Source organism: Mustela lutreola, chromosome 2, assembly GCF_030435805.1.
Source record: "Mustela lutreola isolate mMusLut2 chromosome 2, mMusLut2.pri, whole genome shotgun sequence".
Classification (NCBI taxonomy): Eukaryota; Metazoa; Chordata; class Mammalia; order Carnivora; family Mustelidae; genus Mustela; species Mustela lutreola.
Window position 1 is genome coordinate 103,423,490 of NC_081291.1, and position 19,557 is coordinate 103,443,046.

At 55.0% G+C, this 19,557-nt stretch overlaps 1 protein-coding gene across 2 annotated transcripts in view; it reads right to left on the reverse strand.

The window, feature by feature from the left end:
- Positions 1-3,871: 3,871 nt before the first annotated feature.
- The window catches only part of ADCY5 (adenylate cyclase 5), a 146,875-nt gene continuing 131,189 nt past the window's right edge, over positions 3,872-19,557 (reverse strand). For both annotated transcript variants that reach the window (XM_059162862.1, XM_059162861.1), the window contains 7 exons: positions 17,040-17,215; positions 14,888-14,917; positions 13,412-13,544; positions 9,468-9,731; positions 8,218-8,422; positions 7,121-7,245; positions 3,872-5,112 (listed from right to left, as the gene is read on the reverse strand). In XM_059162862.1, the coding sequence (XP_059018845.1) occupies positions 4,984-5,112; positions 7,121-7,245; positions 8,218-8,422; positions 9,468-9,731; positions 13,412-13,544; positions 14,888-14,917; positions 17,040-17,215 (1,062 nt within the window). In that variant the 3' untranslated portion in view covers positions 3,872-4,983. The remainder of the gene's footprint in view (positions 5,113-7,120; positions 7,246-8,217; positions 8,423-9,467; positions 9,732-13,411; positions 13,545-14,887; positions 14,918-17,039; positions 17,216-19,557) is intronic.

A 19,557-nucleotide genomic window follows, 5' to 3' on the forward strand; every position in this document is an offset into this window, starting at 1 on the left:
ATTTGTCTGTCTTCGGCTTTAAAATCTTAAAATCCTGATTTGATTGTGTCTATGTCCGTGTCATACTTGGGGTCTGGCGCTTGAAGATTGGACAGGGTCACACAAATATTTAGAATCTGAGAATGCCAGAGGAGAAAGGAGCCTTGGAGGTCAGCCATTCCAATGGCCTGACTTGGCTTTGTTTTTGTGTCTATCGTGAGAAGCAGTGACCCTTACAGGTGGGAAGGAAAGAGGCAAGAAGAGGACAGCAAATACCATATTTCTTGTTCCAAGACGAGGTGGGGGGGGGGGGACACCCACTGAAGGGCTTTTTTGAAAATCGGAAAGGCAAAGGAAAGCTATAGTATTACAGTAAAAGGGCCTCAGCTCATCTGTTGTCAACCTTGAGAAGTGGCAGGCCCTCTGTCCCTGTAAGGTCATCAGTGCCCAGCCAGATGGGCACAGTGGACAGAAGTGGCTGTGGGCTAGAGCGATAGTTTTCGCCCTGGAAGATCAGAGCAGCCCAGGAGATGCGCCAGTCCTCTCTCCCACCGTCTCCTGGGCCTGGGGGCAAGCACAAGTGAGAACATGTATGGGAAAGCTCTTTATACACTTTGGATGAAGTTCATCCAAAGGCAGGGTATGAGGGGCATGGTATTCCCTGGTCTGTTGTGCCCTCCCCAACCCCATCCCCACAGGTAACACCGGCCCTTCCAACTCTCCTCCTGATCCCTGTGCTAAGTGGTACCTTTTCATGGCCAACATGGCACACACTGTCTCTTCTCTCGGGAGACAACGTGTACAGCATTCATTGTCTTCAGTGAGCGATTATTTGGGTTTAGGCAAGCTCAGAAGCTGTGGGTTTTCAGTGTGTGTCCCTGCACTTGTGTTCAGGCGGCAGCAAGAATGTGCTCAGCACTACTTCTGAGTATTGGCCATGCCGTGCCCAAAAATGCTTTCCTGGCCTGTAATGATATGGGCTCAGCATCTTTTCCAAGCTCTAGAGGCTCACTTTCTGCTAATCAGCAACTCGTGGCAAGGTTGCAACATTATGGAAAATAATTTTTATTATGTAAAAACCACAGCTCTGGGCATCATTTGACTCGGGATGCTTACTTTTGGAAAAGTTCTGTGAATGCATTTGTATTTTTGAAAGTGTTAAATTAACATGACTACCCGGTGAGTACGTAGCTCCAGCTTTCTTGGTGCACCAAGCTTCACCATGTCTTCCCACAAACGTTGCTCACCCCGCTCTACAATCAAATCATCACCATGTTGGCTGAGGTCCAGTCTTGGTTTTAACGGCCTTTGCGGTCAGTGGATGTTAAAGCGTATCACTGATACATGTATCAGTGGTGTCTTTGCTAGTAAGTTTTGCTAATTAACATTGCAGGTATGGATATACTTTTGCCAAAAAGTGAAATCTATAAGGGAGAAACAAATGTGTTCTCTGGAACAAGCTCAGTGGAGATGGAAGCGGAAGGGCTCTTGGGAGTTCTGAGTTGCTTTCCCTGGCTGCCCTGATGTGCGCTGGGTGTGCCTGCGGTTTGCTGGGCCTGCCTGACTGCACTCATCCCAGCAGGATGGGGGTTCTTCAGGAGCTGGCCTGCTAACTTAGTCTAATCAGCCCCCACAGGTTGGCCTTTTCATTTGGTTTCCTTTTCTAATTGGTGGACCCTCGCCTGAAAAGCTCTCTGAGTCGAACATGAGTTCTATACAGTTGCATCCCACACCATGGACAGTGGAATCCTTGCCAATGCTGTCCTGATTCCTCGGAGCAGGGGGCCTGCCTATGAGCAGGACAGCCACATCTGTGCCGTGGGTGGCCATTGTTGCAGTGAGCCCAGTGAGGTCTTTTTCACTGGCTCCTTCATTTTTGCTTGACCAAGCCCCCGCCCTTATTTCCTGAACCCAAATAGAACCCTGCATTTGATGGGCGTGGCAGGCAGCCACTGCCTTTCTACCACCTTCCCTTTCCTCTCGAGGGAAGAGTCGTGCTGGGCATGCTTGAAGTTACCTGCATGAGCTTAGCAGACAGGCCTGCTTTGAATCTCATCTTAATTGCCAGTTGTGTGAGTTTAGGCAAATAATTCAACTTCTGTCTGTCAGTGACGTGAGGTGGCCAGGAGGAACAAATGGAGTTTGTATGGTGCTTGTCCCCGTGCTCGGCACACACATGGTCCAGTAAATGGTAGCCATGGCTACTAGCTGTCCAGGCCAAGTCAGTATGCCTCCGGCCAGCATCTCCTCCTCTCCCTGCTACTTGGGTCCTTTCTGTGATCAGTGTTCTTGTATTTGCAACTTTCTTTCCCTTAGCATAGAAACAAGGTTGGCTCACATCCTCTGCTCAACCCTGCATCTTTTCTGGTACCCATCCTTGGTCCCTTGTCCCCTTCACTCCTAGTGTCTTTCCTCATTCCTCAGCCTCCAGCACCCTGGGATCTGCTGTGCAGTCCAGTGAACTGCCGCTTGCCAAGAACACAAATGTTCTCTCCCCTGATTGCCATGAGGACTGTGGCCCTTAGCCAACATTCTCTCTGTAGCAGCAAACCGTTCCCCACTCAGGGTAGGTCTTTGCCCTCTGGGGCTCCCTCCCCAGTGCCCCATCAAGGGCTGAGTGCACTGTTCTTCAGACTGGAACCAGGCCCATGGCCCAAGCCACAAATCAGACCAGCACACATTACCAGTGAAAGTGTTTAATAGTTAAATTATTTAAATAGACTTTTAAATTTCCATGGGAAATCATAATCGTATCTGTTTTTGCAAGAGCAGGAATAAAAAGAGTGCACACCCTTGGAGGGAATGAAGAGCTAGCACTGCACGGTGTCACAGTCACTGCTGAGATAGGAGGGGTGGGCCCCCAAGAGGCCAAGGAGACCATAACCAACGGCGGGGGGGCAGAGGGGAACCACCAGAGGAGCTCAGCACACACACACGTCACTAAGGTTGGAAGCAAAATTAATACCTGGCACCACTGGCGGGCACTATGGAGGGGAAGGGGACTTGAGACCACCACCGTGGAGAAAGCCAGCCCACCCAACAGATGCGGGGGGTTGGGGGGTGGCAATGCAGAACTCAAGGATGGAGCGGCAAAAGCATCGACAAACTTGGGCTGGCAGTTTCGGGTCTGTAAGCTTTGCTTCTCAGAGCAGAGTTCACACTGGGGCGAGGGATGGTGTGCGGAAAGGGGAGGCCAGTGCTAGGGCCCAGCGAGATGTGGTGCGGCTGGGGGTCAAAGTCATGTTTCACAGCTAGCATATAGCTGCACCCCACCTCCTGCAAGCTCGTGTTGGAGGGGAGAAGAATTCTGCCCTGAGAAGCAACAAAAAGATCTGGGCACAGAACCCAAGGGTTCTGTTTGAATAGATCTCTATGATAATAGATCATTTTTCACTTTCATGCCCATATCCATTTTATACCCTGGTAGGGTATAAAAAAAATTTTTTTCTATATATTTAACTGCCTCCCCCCAAAAAAAAACATAAACCAGACAAAAAATTTCTGCTAACTTTGCCCCTTGGACGCTGAAGCTGGGCTCTCCCCTTTTCTCTGTCTGGTCTGCAGATGGAGAGCAAAGCCACCACCCTACCTACACCCGAGGGCTGCACGTAAGTTACCCCCGAGTCTGCGGCGTTCTTTCTGGGAGAGCCCCCTGCACAATAGCCAACTGAGAAGGTCAGGCAGGTAAGGCTTCCTACCGCCCGCACACCAGCTGAGCGCCCGTGGCTGTCCCTGAGCTCTCAGAGCCGCCTCTCCCCAGGCAGCAAATGGCTGACAGCTCAGGGAACGGAGAGGAGACAAGACAGTGGTGTGCGGCGGCTTGGGGCTGTTTCCCTTCGTTCCAGCTGGGCCTGAGATGGGAAAACAGCTTTTTGTCTTGTTACCATTTGCATTTAACTTAAGGGAAGTGCTGTGTTGAATGTGATGTTTGCATGCATCTTCCCACTTCATCTGCGCGCAGGGCACCCCAAAAGCACACATGTTCCCTGTTCTGGGTGGACCTGGAAAACCCCCAAAACTGCTGCATCTGCAGCGAGGGCAGCAGGCATCCTGTACGTGACCAGGTCAACAGCACAAACACACACACCTACACCAGTACACACACGGACGTACGTATGGTACAAATGCTGTGCACAGCTGTTATCTAGTATCATTTACAAAATATAGAATTTGGTATATTTGTTAGATCTCCAAGGATTTCAAGAATACAAAATCAAAAATACAAAAAAGACAAGTTGGGATCCTCACCCTCCCACCCCAGTGGCATCTTTGTTTGCTTGTGGGTCTTATACGCATACAACTAGCGTAGTCTAAAGAAGGGCACAGAAAGTTGTTTTATTTAATAAATATTCTTTTTCTCAGAACCACCCCTCCTTGCCTCAAGTGCTCTCACCTCCCCCGCACAATTCGCTCTGTTCCCCTTGAAGAGGCCTTGGCTACGTGTGTAGGTGTGGGAGGAGGACTGCGGAGAAGGCCGCAGGCCAGCCACAGCCCACGCTCCTGCCAGAAAACCCCTCCATGGGGCAGGGGCCGTGGCCTCTGTCGAAAGTTGAAAGGCTCACACAGAAAGCCGGACCCCTGGGGCCCCTAGGTTCCTGGGGCCAGAGTCGCACCGCCGACCCACTCGGCCGAGGCCTCCCCCTCAGCCCTGTTGTCACACGCCGGGCTGCCCCACACCGTAAGAGCTCCAGCAGCTCCGCTCCACCCGTGCAGCAGCGGCACCCGTTAGAAAACTCGAGATTCAGATCACGCCTAGTGGAGTCTTCTACGGAGGAAACATCTTTGGTCAGCTTGGTGCTCGCAGGACGCTGGCACCGTGGGGCCTGGGACGGAGGCTGCTGCCTACCCACAAAGGCAGAAGCTGCTTCTGGAGTCAAAGTGGAAAATATCACCGGCGCGGCCACGTGGGCTAGAGCGCAGGCTTCCACCTGCCCACCGGTGCACAAAGAAGCCATTTCTGTTTCTCTGGAGGCCAGGCTGCCTGGCATCACCAGGTGGCAGCTGCTAACTGAGCGGGGGCCCCCCGTTGAGGAAGTAGGTCATCATCTCGCCTTTGCCCTTGACCTTGACCACACCCCTGCACTCCAGCTGGTAAGTGTTGGCAGCCAGTACCTGGTACATGTCCGTGGTGACCTGAGGAGGCAATGGAGGAGACAGGATAGGCTGTGGTTAAGCTAAGCTGTGAGTCTGTTGTCTGGTGGCTCTGCCTTACTGTCCCCAACACAGAGGGCGGGCAGCACCTCCCAGGCAGGGGCTCCTGAGGACTGACAGCTGCTCATCCTTGGAACTGCCTGTTAGAAACCAGAACAGCAGCACCTACTCCGTTCCAGGCAGTGTGGCCAAGAGCTCACCTGTGCTCTTTCAGTGCTGCTCAGAGCGTGGCCTGTGGTCCCTGAACTGCCTGTCACTGTCCACAGTGAGAAGTGCAGAAGGTGAGCAGAAGTGGGCATGTCCATAGCGTTCTGACCCTGCCGCCTCGAGAGCGAGCTTAAGACCAGTGTGCTCACTGACGTCTCACTCCACCACAGGCAGGTGGAAAGCCACTGCTTATCTCATTTAATCTAAGGAAAACACTTTTTTTTTTTTTTTAAAGATTTTATTTATTTGACAGAGACCACAAGTAGGCAGAGAGGCAGGCAGGGAGAGAGAGAGGAGGAAGCAGAGAGCCTGATGTAGGACTTGATCCCAGAACCCTGAGATCATGACCTGAGCCGAAGGCAAAGGCTTAACCCACCGAGCCACCCAGGCGCCATAAGGAAAGCACTTTTATCTCAGGCTCAGACAACCTAAGTTCCTTCCCTGAGGTTCCACCGCTAACAAATGCAGAGCCTGGATTCAGCTGTATGTCCTACTGCCCATCTGCTTTAGCTTTTGGAACAGAGAGGGGAACTCCCCAGTGGCTTCAGGCATCACTGCACTATTGCTGGGCGAAGGAGAAAGGCTGACTGGAGCAGCAATGCAAACTTGTGTCTTGCAAGGTGACCTGACAGCTATGTGAACACACCCTACAACACCCCTGCTGAGGATCCTGGCCCCGCCTGGCTATCACGCCTGGCTGGGCTGCTGGAAGGAGACCTGCTGTGTGATCACATGTATTCCAAGAATGGAAATGCCCTATGCAAAGGTGAGGTGCCAGGCCACTGTGTCATTGCAGAGTCCTTCACTCATCTATGGGTGGGGTCAAAATTTCTATACACGTGTGCCTCTCTCTCCATCTTCCATCTTGTTGTCCTTTCTCCTCTTGGCATAGGGTTGGAGGGGAGAGAGAGCCATTTGGCCCAGTCCCTCCATCACCCCAATCCCTACACACCAGCCAGGCCCTAAACACCAGCCAGGCCTGGTTGATCTGGCCAGAGCTTTGCTGCCTGAACAAAGGGCTGACCCTTTGTTCAGAGGTCCTACAGGAGAGAGAATTTAAGGGACACTTAAGCAGTGTCAGTGTGAGCAAAGGGCCTTGAAGAGAGCACAGGTCAAATGGGAAAAAGACCAGGGAAGCTAAGTAACCTGCCCACAGGCTTACGGGGCACTGGGGTTGGAGGGTACAGGAAGAGAGCCCGGTCTAGGGCCTCACTGTTGTCGGACTGAAGCAGAGGGAATCAAGGAAGGCCTGAGAAAAACAACAGCAGCTGAAGAGAGGCAGACCTGGGCATGACAAGCACCAGCTTGCAAAAGAGAGAAAGGAGCACAAGTCTCTGTGTCTCTGGCCAGCCCCCTTAGCTGTTGGGAGCATCATCCCAGGGGGACGAGTGGCCTTGCCTCGTTCTACTGAACCAGGCCCTGAGTGCTGGCAGCTCCATTCGGCAAGACCTTGCTCCCTGCAGTCATCTCTGTGTCCCCTTGTATGCGTGGATTGTGACAGTAGCACTCCTGGCTTGATATGGGCCGTGGCTCCCGCCTATACCCCCCAATTCCTCCTGTGGCCAGTAGAGGGCTTTGCACAGGCGTGAAGATCTGTCCAAGGTCCTGAGGGCTTGAAACACAATTGTGTTTTTCAAGCTCCCAAGACACAGCCCTAACTACCTTCAAGTTTGGCTGCAGAAATTCTGAGTAGGAACTGTGGGCAGCCTGCCCAAAGCCCACGCAGCATCAGACAGAGGCCCCCCACGTGGGTGAGGTGGGTGGCGGATGTTCCAGCACTCACCTGGATGCGGTCAGGCACACCGGTGCTGTCCATGCGGCTGGCCACGTTCACCGTATTGCCCCAGATGTCGTACTGAGGCTTGCGAGCCCCGATCACCCCAGCCACCACAGGGCCGATGTTGAGCCCTGCAGGGGACCGAAGTTAGCATGTTCATCAGGACTCAAGACCAGAGCTCACACTCACTGTCATTCCCCTTAGATACTCAGGGTCCTTTGGGCCTGAGGCCATGCTTGGCCCTGCTTGGCCCTGCGGCTCCCACTCCACTGCTTCCACTAAGGGCCTGCTAACCCCAACCACAGAGGTCTGCTCACACAGCACTGCTCCTACATACTGGCCACTCAGCCAGCCAGCAGCTCCTGTAAGCCCATCACCAGGTCACTTCACGTGCCCAGTGACCTGCACCACCCAGCTGCCCTTCTTTAATCATCCCTCTCAGTGGCACTTAAGTTTTCACGTCAGTTCAGACTCTATGTACTATAACTCCCCCTTTTCTTACTCCTCACCTCCTGTTTCTTTCAGGGGCACTGCAGTTCTTAGAACCTAGCTCCTAACCCACAGTCTCCTCTCTGTCCAAGTGATCCTCCCTCTGGGTATCTAGGCTAGGGCAGGGATGTCGCCATGACCCAGCACCAGGAGGCAAAGCCACTGCCCGCCTGGGCTCGCTGTCTCGCTTCTGGCATGTCTGCTCTAGTCTTTCCACCCTCCCAGTCTTATCCACCCCAACCCTGATCACCCTGCTACTCCACTTTGGCTGTGCTGGTTCCCCCCATGAAGTGTCCTCCCTCCTCTGCAGGCAAGAGCCTTTCCCAACACATCTGACTCAACTGACATTATCTAGACATTTCCTGCCATGTCTCCATGTCCCTGGGGGACTCCCTCTTATCACAGAAATGGTCTCTGTCACCAGGGGGTTGCATGAAGCCTCACTGTTGTGTGAGACGCAGGACTGCAAACACAGCAGAAGCTCCTAAACAACAATGTCATCCGTCCATAAGATACTGCCCACCACAGCCCTCCTCTTCAGTCCTGCCACACCACATGGAGCTTTTCACCCCACCTGCTCTTCCCAGGCCCAAATGGCCAGAAGCCAAGCTCACCAATCTTCATCTGGAAGTTGTTGAAGGAGTGTTCGTTGATGTACTTCATTTGGTCCATGAGCTTCATGGCAAAGTCGGCCAGGGCTTTGATGTGGCTCTTGCCCACCTTGTCGTATGTAGAGTCATTGAGGCCTGAGGCGGCCATGTAGGTGCTGCCAATGGTCTTGATCTTTTCCAGCTGCCTGAACCGATCCTCGCTGATGATCTGGATGGAAGGAGGTCAAACCTGGGTCACCACCAAGGCTGGGGCACTGAGGTCTACAGGGAAGGGAGCAGCATGGCCCCCCCACAACCCCCGAGTTCACACAGGGGGCCAATCTCCACACCAACTCGGTGCAAGACCGACAGAGCAGGCCTCCTCCAGTATTCACCCATGTGCGGTGGCCGGGTGCTACCATCCGCCCCGTACCAGGAGCCCCAAGCCAGCTCCCTGTCATTCCAGAGCCTCTTGCCCCGAACAGGGGCTGCTGGCCATCTCCCCCCTTCTCGGGCTCACATCCCTATCCCTCCCAGGGATACATCCTCGTCTTTGTCCAGAGAGATCCCCTTCTTCCAACTCCAGGCCCTGCCAGCCAGGAGCCTGCCCAGACCCATTTCACCCACCTTTAGTTTCCCCCTGCCCCAGGACCTTCATAGGCTGCTTCCAGCACAGTCCCGTCCCAGCTCCACCATCCTTCACCCCAGGCACTACATTCCCACTGGGGTTGGCCCCCTCACACTCAACACTCAATGAGCTCCCAGGGTCAAAATGCCCAAAATGCCCTATTGGCACGGTGTACCCAGCACTTGGCACTGGGGGACTTGGAGAGGACTTGGCGAGGGTGCATGCTTGTGTTTCTGTCCCTACTATTCAGGGCTTTGCATCTTTGTCCTTCCTCCTCCTTTAGCCTGGGAGTCCCTTCTTCCTTGGACTCTCTCAAAAGCTGGGCCCTGGCCTGGGACCTGCCCAGCCTTAGGTGGCATGAGAGAAGCAGCAGCGAACAGGAAGGACTGGCGAGATAGCCAGGCAGGGTCAGTGAGATAGCCGGGCAGGGTCTCAGTGGGGCACAGCCAGGGTGCTGAGACTTCAAACCCCAGTAGCCGGGGCTGGAACACCCAATCTGCCACCCACCGCCTGGAAGCCATGCTGCATCAGTGAACCTGTTTCCTCCTCTGTGACAGGCTCGGGGAAGAAATGGAGGCAAGGTGCATGTCCTCAGGTGCCCCAGTATTCCTCCCACTCCAAGAACCCAAGCTCCCCACAGTCGTACCTCGTCAAAGTCGGCAATGATCTCATTGAGCAGCCGCAGGCACTCAACGCCCTCATTGTTGGCCTCCAGCTCCACGTAGAACTCAGAGAAGTTGGCGATGGAGGCGAACATGACGGCCACACACTCGCACGACTGGTAGTAGAGCTCGTCGTTGCGCCGCTCGCGGGCCAGGAAGTGGGCGGCCACGTCCTTGGGCAGGATGTTGTGCAGCAGCCGCCTGTTGTAGGCCTGCAGCTCCTCCATCTCCTCCTTCTCCTCGGTGGCCTAGGACCCGGCAGCCGCTCAGAGGGAGGGCCGTGCACCCGACGCCTCCACGGGGTCCTGGCTTTTGTCCTCCCTGCCTTTCCCCCCCACCCCACCCCCCTGCCAGGCTCTCCACAGGGAGCGGCTGGTGCTCTGGCCATCAGGAAGGGGAGAGACGTGTTCGCCCCAGCCTGGGCCCTGCCTGCCCCTCAGAACGTGGCACGAGGGAGGGTGCTGGCCCTGAAGGAGGGATCCCCAGACTGGAAACATCCTGAAGCAGAGGCCGAATGCATCCTGTCTGGCCAAAGCTAGACCGAGGCAGGGCGTTACGGGGCTGATCCCAAACCACGCACAGCCCCGAAGGCCCTCCAGCTACCAACCGCTCCTCAACCGTCCCATGTTCCTCTTCGTAGCAGGAACTGCAGTTTGATAAGATCGCTTTAACAGCCTGGCCCCACAGAGGATGGCCGAAAGCCCTGCCCATTCTCCGGGGCTCCCACAACAGCAGACTTGCCCCGGGGCCACACGGTGGGGGTGCCCCAAAGTGCCCCCCGGGGTAGGATGAGGACATCACCATTGACTTGGATTCCTCCCCAGTTTGGATCCTGGGTCTGGGAAACTGGGATCTGCGGTCATTCACCCTCCAGGTGAGAGGGAGCGTGCAGAGCCCTCGAGTCAAGAGGCCCACGGTGGCCCACAAGCTGAAACGCAGAGACAGTCATGCAGCAAGGTGTGCAAGGAGCCATATGACACAGGAGGTACGAGTGTAGTCTCCTGCCTTCCTCCCCCTCGATAGCAAACAAAATGGCCCCTTTAACTGGGAGTCACCATGTCGGTAAAATAGGCAGGTAAAGGATAAGTAACAGGGCCACTGAAAAGATCTAGGCAGCTTGCTTGGGCCTTCCCTAACTACATGTGGAGGCCTATTTGGCAGCAACAAGAATCTCCACAAGAGCCAGGACAATTTCCGTGACTCTCCCGGTGGGTGGTGGCTACTTGTGGGGAAACAGCTGGCACACCCAGCCAAAGGCACAGGACCTGCGTCCGGCAGCTGTGGCAGAAGGCTTAGGGGTCCTGAGGCTCAGAGGCCTGACATCACCCTATGCCTTAGGTGAGAGGACCCATCACACCCAGAGTCCCTGGAAACATGGCCTTGAGAATGGGGGCCATGCCCAAGGAAGTTACTGGACCCTGAGATGCCCGATGGGCCCAGTGGGCATAAGCTCTCTTCTAACCCATGCGACCTTTGCTCCTGTGAGGTGAGATACTTTGACTGCCCCTATCCTCATAAACGGGGCCACCTGCTCCTAGCCTAGCCCTGAAACCTGTGTGCCAGAGGGAACAGGGCGAAGTGGGGATCGCTGTAATTCTCATGGAGGAGGTCCAGCTGCTCCATCTGCCACTGCAAATGCTCAGCCTGCCTCCAGCCCTACTGCCTGCTGAGAACACAGATCCTTTGATCAGCCCCGCAGGTGGCAGAAACACAACACGCACCCTTCCCTCGTACATCTGCCTGGTATCAGGCAGGTGGTGGTGGAGGCTGGGCTTGGGACACTGGGAGCATGGCGACCGCTGGGAACAGAGGCCAAGTCCCGACCAGGGACTCCTGCCACATCCGGACAACTTTGCTCTGAGACAGCTCCCAACATAGCCAGCTGCTTCTAGGATGAGGCTCTGGCTGGGAAGGAAGACTCAGGGCCCCACAGACCATCCACCCCTTGCTGAGGCTAATAAGGCCAGTGCTGTGGGAGAAGGACAAGACTGGGCTCTCCCAAGAACTGAGACCCAGTGGTCTGCCCAGGAGCAGGCTTGATGCCTCCTGCAGATCTTTCAGGGAAGCTAAGGACCGCAGGCTTCCCCATCTTCCTGTCAGCGCCACACCCACCCACCAGGGCCAAAGATGCAATAGCAAAACTGGCTTCTGGATTAGACTAGGGATGGGGCAATGGATTATCACTCACCCATCCCAAGAGCCTGTGTTCAAGTTTTTGCTTATTGGCATGTTGTTCCCCCTCCCAAAAGTCCTGGAGGGGGACAGGAGATGGAGGGATGTGTAAGCATCCTGAGCCTGTTGCAGGGGTTCAGTGGAGAAAGGCCAACACCCCTGGCAGGTGGAGACACGCTCACTCCCCCCCCCCACCCCCATACATCTGTGCACAGGCCTTAATTGTTCTCAGAGTGGGAGAGGAGCTCTGGGGTGGGTTTGTGAGGAAGCCTCAGGCTGCTCTGCTCATCCCTGGCAGGCAGCTGTACCTTGACCCTATGCACTCAGGAGCCGGACAGACATGGGATGAGGCTGACAGGGCAGAAGGGCACAGGCGGGCTGAATGGCAGGATCACCCTTCCCTTGCCTCCACCCCTTTCTCGAGGTCTCTACAGCATAACTGAGCTGCACAATAGCAACCATCTTGGGGGCAGGGGGCTTCCTTGGGGCTCATGCAGGAGGTTGGGTGTGTGTGCGCGGAGACGTGGACGGACATCAGCCCTAGGTACTCTGGAGTTTTGTCAGCCCCTAGGAGAGAGCTGCAACCTCCGGGGACATTCCCCGAAGGAGAGGGCTGGGAGCCAAAAGGCGGCAGGGAGGCAGCAATGTGACCCAAGAAGGCAGAGCCTCACCCTGGAGGTGCTCCAGGTCCCTCCCAACCCAGGGCTGCCCAGGGGCATGCCACATGCAAAACAGGCTCCCTCCAACCTCAGGACATCTGCTCAGCAGGGACCTCAGCCAACCTCGTGCAACACATCCAACGGCAGGGGCAACTGGATTCCCCATCTTTAACAAAAACCCAGGACCTCCTGCTGCAGCCTGAAGACTTGAGTCTCAGCGTTAGTAAGAAGCTGAGGATGAGGAAGCCTAAGTGGTTTGCAGGTGAGCCGGAGAAGGGGTCTGGAAATGGAGACCAGGCCAGGGGAGGCAGAGACTGGGCTGGGATAACAGGTCTGAGGCTGCCCACGGGGAAGATGGCTTTCTCACCATGAATGCCCTTGGGTGCCCTCCCTGGAACTTCTGAGGCCACCTAGCAGGTGATGACAGCAACTGGGTCTCCTGCGAGCACCTGGAGCCTTATCCTGCATGTGGCCCAGTGGCATCCCCTCCTGCACATGGACACCATCAGGGCGCAGGCACAAAGCCTGGAGGGTAAAATGCAGGACACCTAACACCCCACTGCCTCTCTCCCTGCCTGGGCCACCTCTCTCCAGGGCGAGGGCACAGCCACCTGCCTAAGCTTCCTATGGATGGTCTTTGATGCCCCTTCCATCCATTCTCCCCTGGAAGGGCCTTCACGCCAGTTCTGGTCATTCAAGCCCTGCTCAGCAGCCTCCCCATACTCACCTCCTGCTACTCCTTCCTACCCCCTCCTGAGACCTTGCCACCCACACAGCAGACTGGAGCTGGCCATGCCCTGTCCCTGCCCCTGGATGCACACAGTGGGGCCTGCTCAGGATTTGTGACCCATCAAATTCCCAGCATTATCAAGGGGGGTGTGTTTGGAATAAGCGCTGGGGTTCTGCCCCTGGGCTCCTGAAAGAAGGGAGCAGAGCTGCCGGGACCTGGGGCACTAGTTGGGGGGGGTGGTGAGGCCTCAGCAGGACACCCCAGCAGTGCAGAGCTAAGGCCCAGCCAGCCCAAGTGATGAGCCCGTTCACTCACAAAGTGCTGCGAGGTGTGGATGCTTCCCCAGCCCAGCCCCAGGGTCACCCACCTGCAGTTTCCAGAGGAAGTCCAGGCGGGCGGTGGACTCCACTTGCTGGGCATGCAGGTACAGGGCCAGCACGAACACCGAGATGATGATGGGCGTCACCACCTTCAGCGCCACCTTGGTCGCATGCTCGGGGCTGCAGGCCGAGGGAGATGCCCCAGCGCTTCATGGTGGGCTCCAAGGCCCCTGCTTTTCTCTTCCTCCCACTATGCCCCCTTCTCCTCACCCTCCTGCTCAAGTTTTTCCTGACGTAGGGCCTCTTCCAGGACGCCTTCTTGGCTGGCAGCCCCATCTCAGCCCCTGCTCCCACCAGAAGCTCAGCAGTCGTGACTCCTTTCCTGATGCCCCTCTCTGCCCCAGGCTGGGAAACTTCTCTGGTCACATGAGGGGATCAGTGAGGCCCTGGTAAAAGGCAGTATGTACATCCCTGGTCTCACCCAGTGGATAAGATAGGGCCCGTGGGCACAGTAACAAGGGAGCCAGGCAGGCCATACTGACCAGCTCTGGGCAAGTCTCTTAACCTCTCTGAACTTTAGTTTCCTAATCTGTAAAATGGGATAACGACACCCACATCTAAGAATTAAAGATACTGCATAAAAAATTCCTTGTGTAGCACCTGACAAACAGTAGGAACTCCAAAACTGGTAGCTAATAATGGCTAATTACATTCCTGTTAATATTATTAGTAAGTACTCTTAATAAAAGCAGCTATCCCAGGGCACCAGGCTGGCTCAGTCAAATGGCTGACTCTTGATTTCAGCTTAGGTCTTGGTCTCAGGGTGGTGACACTGAGCCCGGCGTCAGGCTCCATGCTGGGTGTGGAGTCTCTGCTTAAGACTCTCTCTCTCCCTCTCCCCCTCCCCCTCCCCTCCCACAGGCATGTGCACATGCTCTCTCTCAAAAACACCCCAAACAAACAACCCTTCCCCACAAAACCAAGCAGCTCTCCCAAACCCTGCTCCCTGTCCCAGCAAAGAGCCCAAACCTTGAATGCCACAGACTCCCTACCCAGCAGCCGCCCCAGGGCAGGGCTTACCCTACAAACCCCACAGGCCTTGCCTTGGCTCCGGTCTTCCAGAGCGGGAGCGGGGGCAGGGACCGGGGGGGGGGGGCGGGGTGAGGTCACCAGCTCCCATTCTCTTGTGCCTGGGATCTCACATGCTCCTGGGGAAGAGCTTGATGGAATGTGGGATGGTCTCTGGCTCCAGATGACCTAGCTACTGAGTCTGCAGATCACCTTGGGGTGGTAGGAATCATCCAAGAAGGGCATCTACCCAGGAGGCCCCCTTGGTACCCTGGAAGGAAAGGGTTTCCTGGCCCCCTCCAGCCTCCTCCTCCACTGCGCACTTTGCCGCCAAGGTCCCATCCCCGCGGGGCACCACTGCCTTCTCTCCTGAGCCCTGGGCAGTTGGACTCTAGCTGCTCGGCACCAAGGGCAGGGAGGGGCTGTATAGAACTTGGAGGAACGGATCCACTCACCACTGGGAGGTCCCGTTGTTGTTGAAGTCTCTGTGAACAGGAAGTGGGGAGGGCCGTTTGGGGCTGTTCTTCTGCATCGGCAGTCTCCATGCCCACTGTGCTCCCCTACCCTGCTCAACCCCTCACACTGCCATGCCCCTGCTCCTAGCTCTGCTACCCCATGCCCACTGCTACTACTGTTGCTCCTTCCCCCCCCCCCCCGCCCCCAGCGCTTCTCTGGATCCAAGGATACTTTCAGGATGGGAGTCTTGCCAAAAGCCCAACCCCAGCCAGTATCTGGTCACCATGACCACAAATCTCCAGCCCTTACTTGGGGCCCCCAAGCACATCGACCTGGGCAGAAGCCAGCCCCCCTCCCACCCCAGCACTTTGCCGCATCCAGAGGAAGAGAAACATGTCCCTGTGCTGTTCGGTGTGGCTACCACAGCCACATGTGGCTCTTGAGCCTTCCCACGTGGCTAAAGTTACAAAGTTCTGGAAGTGTAAAAGAGCTACTAGGGGGGCGCCTGGGTGGCTCAGTGGGTTAAGCCGCTGCCTTCGGCTCAGGTCATGATCTCAGAGTCCTGGGATCGAGTCCCGCATCGGGCTCTCTGCTCAGCGGAGAGCCTGCTTCCCTCTCTCTCTCTGCCTGCCTCTCCATCTACTTGTGATTTCTCTCTGTCAAATAAATAAATAAAATCTTTAAAATTTAAAAAAAAATGAGTAAATAAAATCTTTAAAAAAAAAAAAAAAAAAAAAAAGAGCTACTAGGTATTGAAGAATTAGTGAGGGAAAAAATCTAGTAAGTTTCATTCATAATTTTATATTGACTACATATTAAAATAATATTTTGAATATATTGGTTAAATACAAAGATTAAAATTGCATGTTTTGCTTTTTTAATAGCGCTACTAGAAAACTTTAAATGATGTACGTGGCTTGCATGATTAATCTATTGGACAGAGCTGCCCTAGAGCCAAGCCAGTGTCTCCCAAACCAGAAAGGACCTCTGCTCCAGCAGGAGGAGAGGAGAGGCTGGGGTGGGGGAAGGAGCACACAAGAAAGAGGAGGCCAAACTTCCAGCTCCTACCCTGATTGGAGAGTAGAAAAGCCTGGACCTCCTCCCTCCCCTGGTCCTCACAGGACCACAGGCTGCCCCGTTCCTGGAGCTACTGTGTCTCCTGGCTGGCTGCCCACAGCTCCACACAGCCACTGAGAAGGGCGTCCTTGGATCTTAGACCCTTCATTATACCTTCCTCTGCTCAGGTGACAATCTCTTCACTAGAAAGTGACATTTCTGACACTGGAGTTATGGCCTGTTTTATCCATGACTGTTCTGCCAGGCTCAGTGCCTGGAATATGGGAGGCCCTCAAGAAATACCTTTGGATGAATGGATAGAAGGATGAATGGATCCCTTTCTATAACTTGGAGAAAACACAGTTTGCTGCATTTTCTCAGGGGACACAAAATTTTTTGCACTTCCTAGTGTGTGTGTGTGTGTGTGTGTGTGTGTGTGTAATGGGGTGATGGGAACAGAAGCGTATTGACATCAGGCACTTAATGAACGTTTTACTACTAGGAATATGATTCCCATTTTACTGGGAGCTAGACAGCCTGGGTTACAACTCTCAAGCCTGCTACCTAGATGTGAGACCTAATGACTCACCGTCATAACTAGGAGCCTTTGAGCAGTGCACAAATTACCCAACCCGTCCATGGAAGCCCCAGTGCCTAGCTCGAGGCAGGACACAGAGCCCAAGAACAACAAAGGCTGTTTTTCTGCTCCCACAGACCTTGCTATTCAGCTCTGTTGAATCTTGACCCCTCCCTGGGCCTGAGGTGCCACAGGCAGATGGAGTTAAGTGAAAACAGCTCATCAGAGGCTGCCCTGAACAAATGAGGAACAATTCACTGAGTCTGGAGGGCAGGACTGAGTAGCAAACTGGAAGCAGAAGGACAGCAGTACCCAGTCATCCTGAGGCCACCCCCCATACCTGGGAAGGGAAGGAGGGAAACAAGACACTGAGGTGCTTTGCCCAGGCAGTCAGCTGGGGAGGAACAGAACACTGCCCTTGCAAGGCCCCTGCACCCCAAGCTCCCAGCCACCCACTCTTCTGGCCTCTCCACAATGCTCCAGACCCAGCCAGGCATGAGGAGAGGGGTGCCACCTACATGGCATTGGCGGTGACCAGCAGGTCAGCATTGTCAAAGAGTGTGACACGGGGCACCTCAACGATGAGCACGTATGTGAGCTCAATGGCCAGCATGAGCACCAGCTTCCCGATGCAGCTGATCTGCAGGAACACGGAGCAGGCCAGCAGGCTGAGCAGCACGCTGTAGGTGAAGTACTGCGGAGAGAGGGCAGCTAGCTTCAGCACCCTGGCCCCACCTCCCCCGGCCCACCCACCCTCCAAAATCCCCCCCAGTCTGAGCTGGCCACAGGCCAAGCCTGTTCTGAGGGTATTTCTGCTGCTGCAAATTTGGGAGGCAGAGAAAGGGCCCAGGTTAGGAACCAGGAGCTGGGGCTCCAGCCTAGCCTGTGTGGCTAGGGTTAGGCAGTAGAGCCCCGAAGTTAGAGCGAGGCTCCAGGCTCCCACAGACCTGAGTCTTACCCCTGATTTATTATGGACTGTCTGTGTGACTTGGGCCATTTATTATTCAACCTTTCAAAGCCTCAGTTTCCCCATCTGCAAAAGTTCATGTGTCATGGGCTCACTGAGATGGTTCCATGAGTTGGAACCACCTGGTGGCTTATGCCTGGTGCCCTCAGTAACTATAGGGAGCCCAGGCGCCCCAGCTCCTGATCTGCAACTTTAAACCCAAAATTCTGAAAACGGAAAGTGTTTCTAGGACTGATAGGGCGGCAACACTAAGCTGGCCTTATCTGGTGGGAAAACCACTCCAGCGGGTGTGCTGCTAATTAACGTCTTCATCCTGCCTCCTCCGACGAGGCACACATCTTGCTGCATAAGTATTACTGTATGTCATTGGCAGGGGCTGCCCAGACTACACCAGGGGTGTGACATACCCTTTTGAACTCCGAAAAATTCTGAAATTCAAAACGTATTTCATCTGGAAGCCTTCAGATGAGGGACCGTGGCCCAATACGATTTACTTTAGGGAGGTCCTTTGCGCTTCAGTTTCTTTCTCAGATAGCAGAGGAGCTGAACCATGGATTCAGTGGTTCCCTCCTGCTGTCATCCCCTGAGGGTAATCCTAGACATGTCGGCATCATTATTATTAGCAAGGGAGAGAGGCAGATGGAGGGGGAGAAGCAGGCTCCCCACTGAGCAGGGAACCCGACACGGGGCACGATCCCAGGACTCCGGGATCATGACCTGACCAAAGGCAGATGCTTAACTGAGTGGGCCACCCAGGCATCCCTTGTTATTTCTTTTAAATTTAGCATCATTACTTCTGAGTCAGACTTTGGGTGTCACTGTTTGCTTCCTCTGCCCATCATGGGCTGGAGGCCAAATGGCAGTGGAGGGCACTCCCAGGTCAGACCTTTTCCTCCCCAGGCCTTCTGGAACCCAGAGAGGGGCTGTGAAGGGCCCCTGGTGACTGGCAACGTGAGGGAGCAGCCTCAAGCCACTACCTGGAACAGGGGCAGAGGAAGGAGCAGGGAGGCTCGATCAGATAATCCAGCCCCAAGGATCATAATCCGGTCCTTGGGAGCAGGGGAGGGATCGTTCAGGGCCAGCCTGGATTCCCATGCAGACGCTGAGCCAGACAACCAGGAGGCCAAGGTTTAAAGTAGGTGTCCTGAAGGGCCTCAGAGTCTGTGAGGAGCTGCTGAGTTGGAACACTGTGGGGTCTGGGGAGCCAGAGAGCTCTGTAGTCAGTAAGGCCTGGGATCAGTGTGAGTGAAACTGGTGGGACTAGTGAGGCCTGGAGGCAGGCACCAAGCATCTCCCAGAAAGAAGGAGCTAGAAAAACCTGCCACCACCCCCTTCCCCCATTCCTCAGCTTCTTCCATGAAACAACCACCAAGGGGCAAGTACAAGATCAAACACAGCCTCTGCTCCTCCACAGACAGCCCTCAAGCAGCGGCTCCTATGGGCTCAGGCAGCTGCGGGGGCGGGGTTGGGGGGAAGTCAGCGGGGTTGGGGGGGGTGGCAGACAGAGGCAAGAGTGGAGCCTGGGCTCCATGGGGGGAGGAGGAGGACTTGGCCTAGACCCCAGGGCAGGAGGGAGAGGAGAGCCCATCTAGGTGAACACTGGAAGAGTCCTGCCCCTCTGAATTCCCCTTGACCCCTTTCTGGGGCGGGGGGTGGGGGATGGGGTAAGCTAGCACCATGAGAGCCCAGGGGGCCCTCACTGCAGTTCTGGACATTTCTGTCAGTCCTGGGCCCTTCTGGAATAGGATAGAAGGTTGGACCTTGCCCAGGAAAGGGCAATAACTCACAGGTTGTGTGGAAGCCACACGCAGCTGGGGTGTGGGCATGGCCCCGTGCATGGAGTGGACAACCTGGGCAGGAAGCCTGGCCCGGCTGCTCACTCAAAACCACTCCCCAAGAGAAGGGTGAACAAAGTACCTCGCATACCACAGGCACTTAATGCATGCTGCCCTCTAAGGACTCTCAGCACTGGTTTTTAAAGCCAGTAACCTAGGGGTATGATTTTCTTGGGGGCGATGAAATTATTCTAATTAGCTGATGCTGTTGATGACTGCACACGTGTGAATACA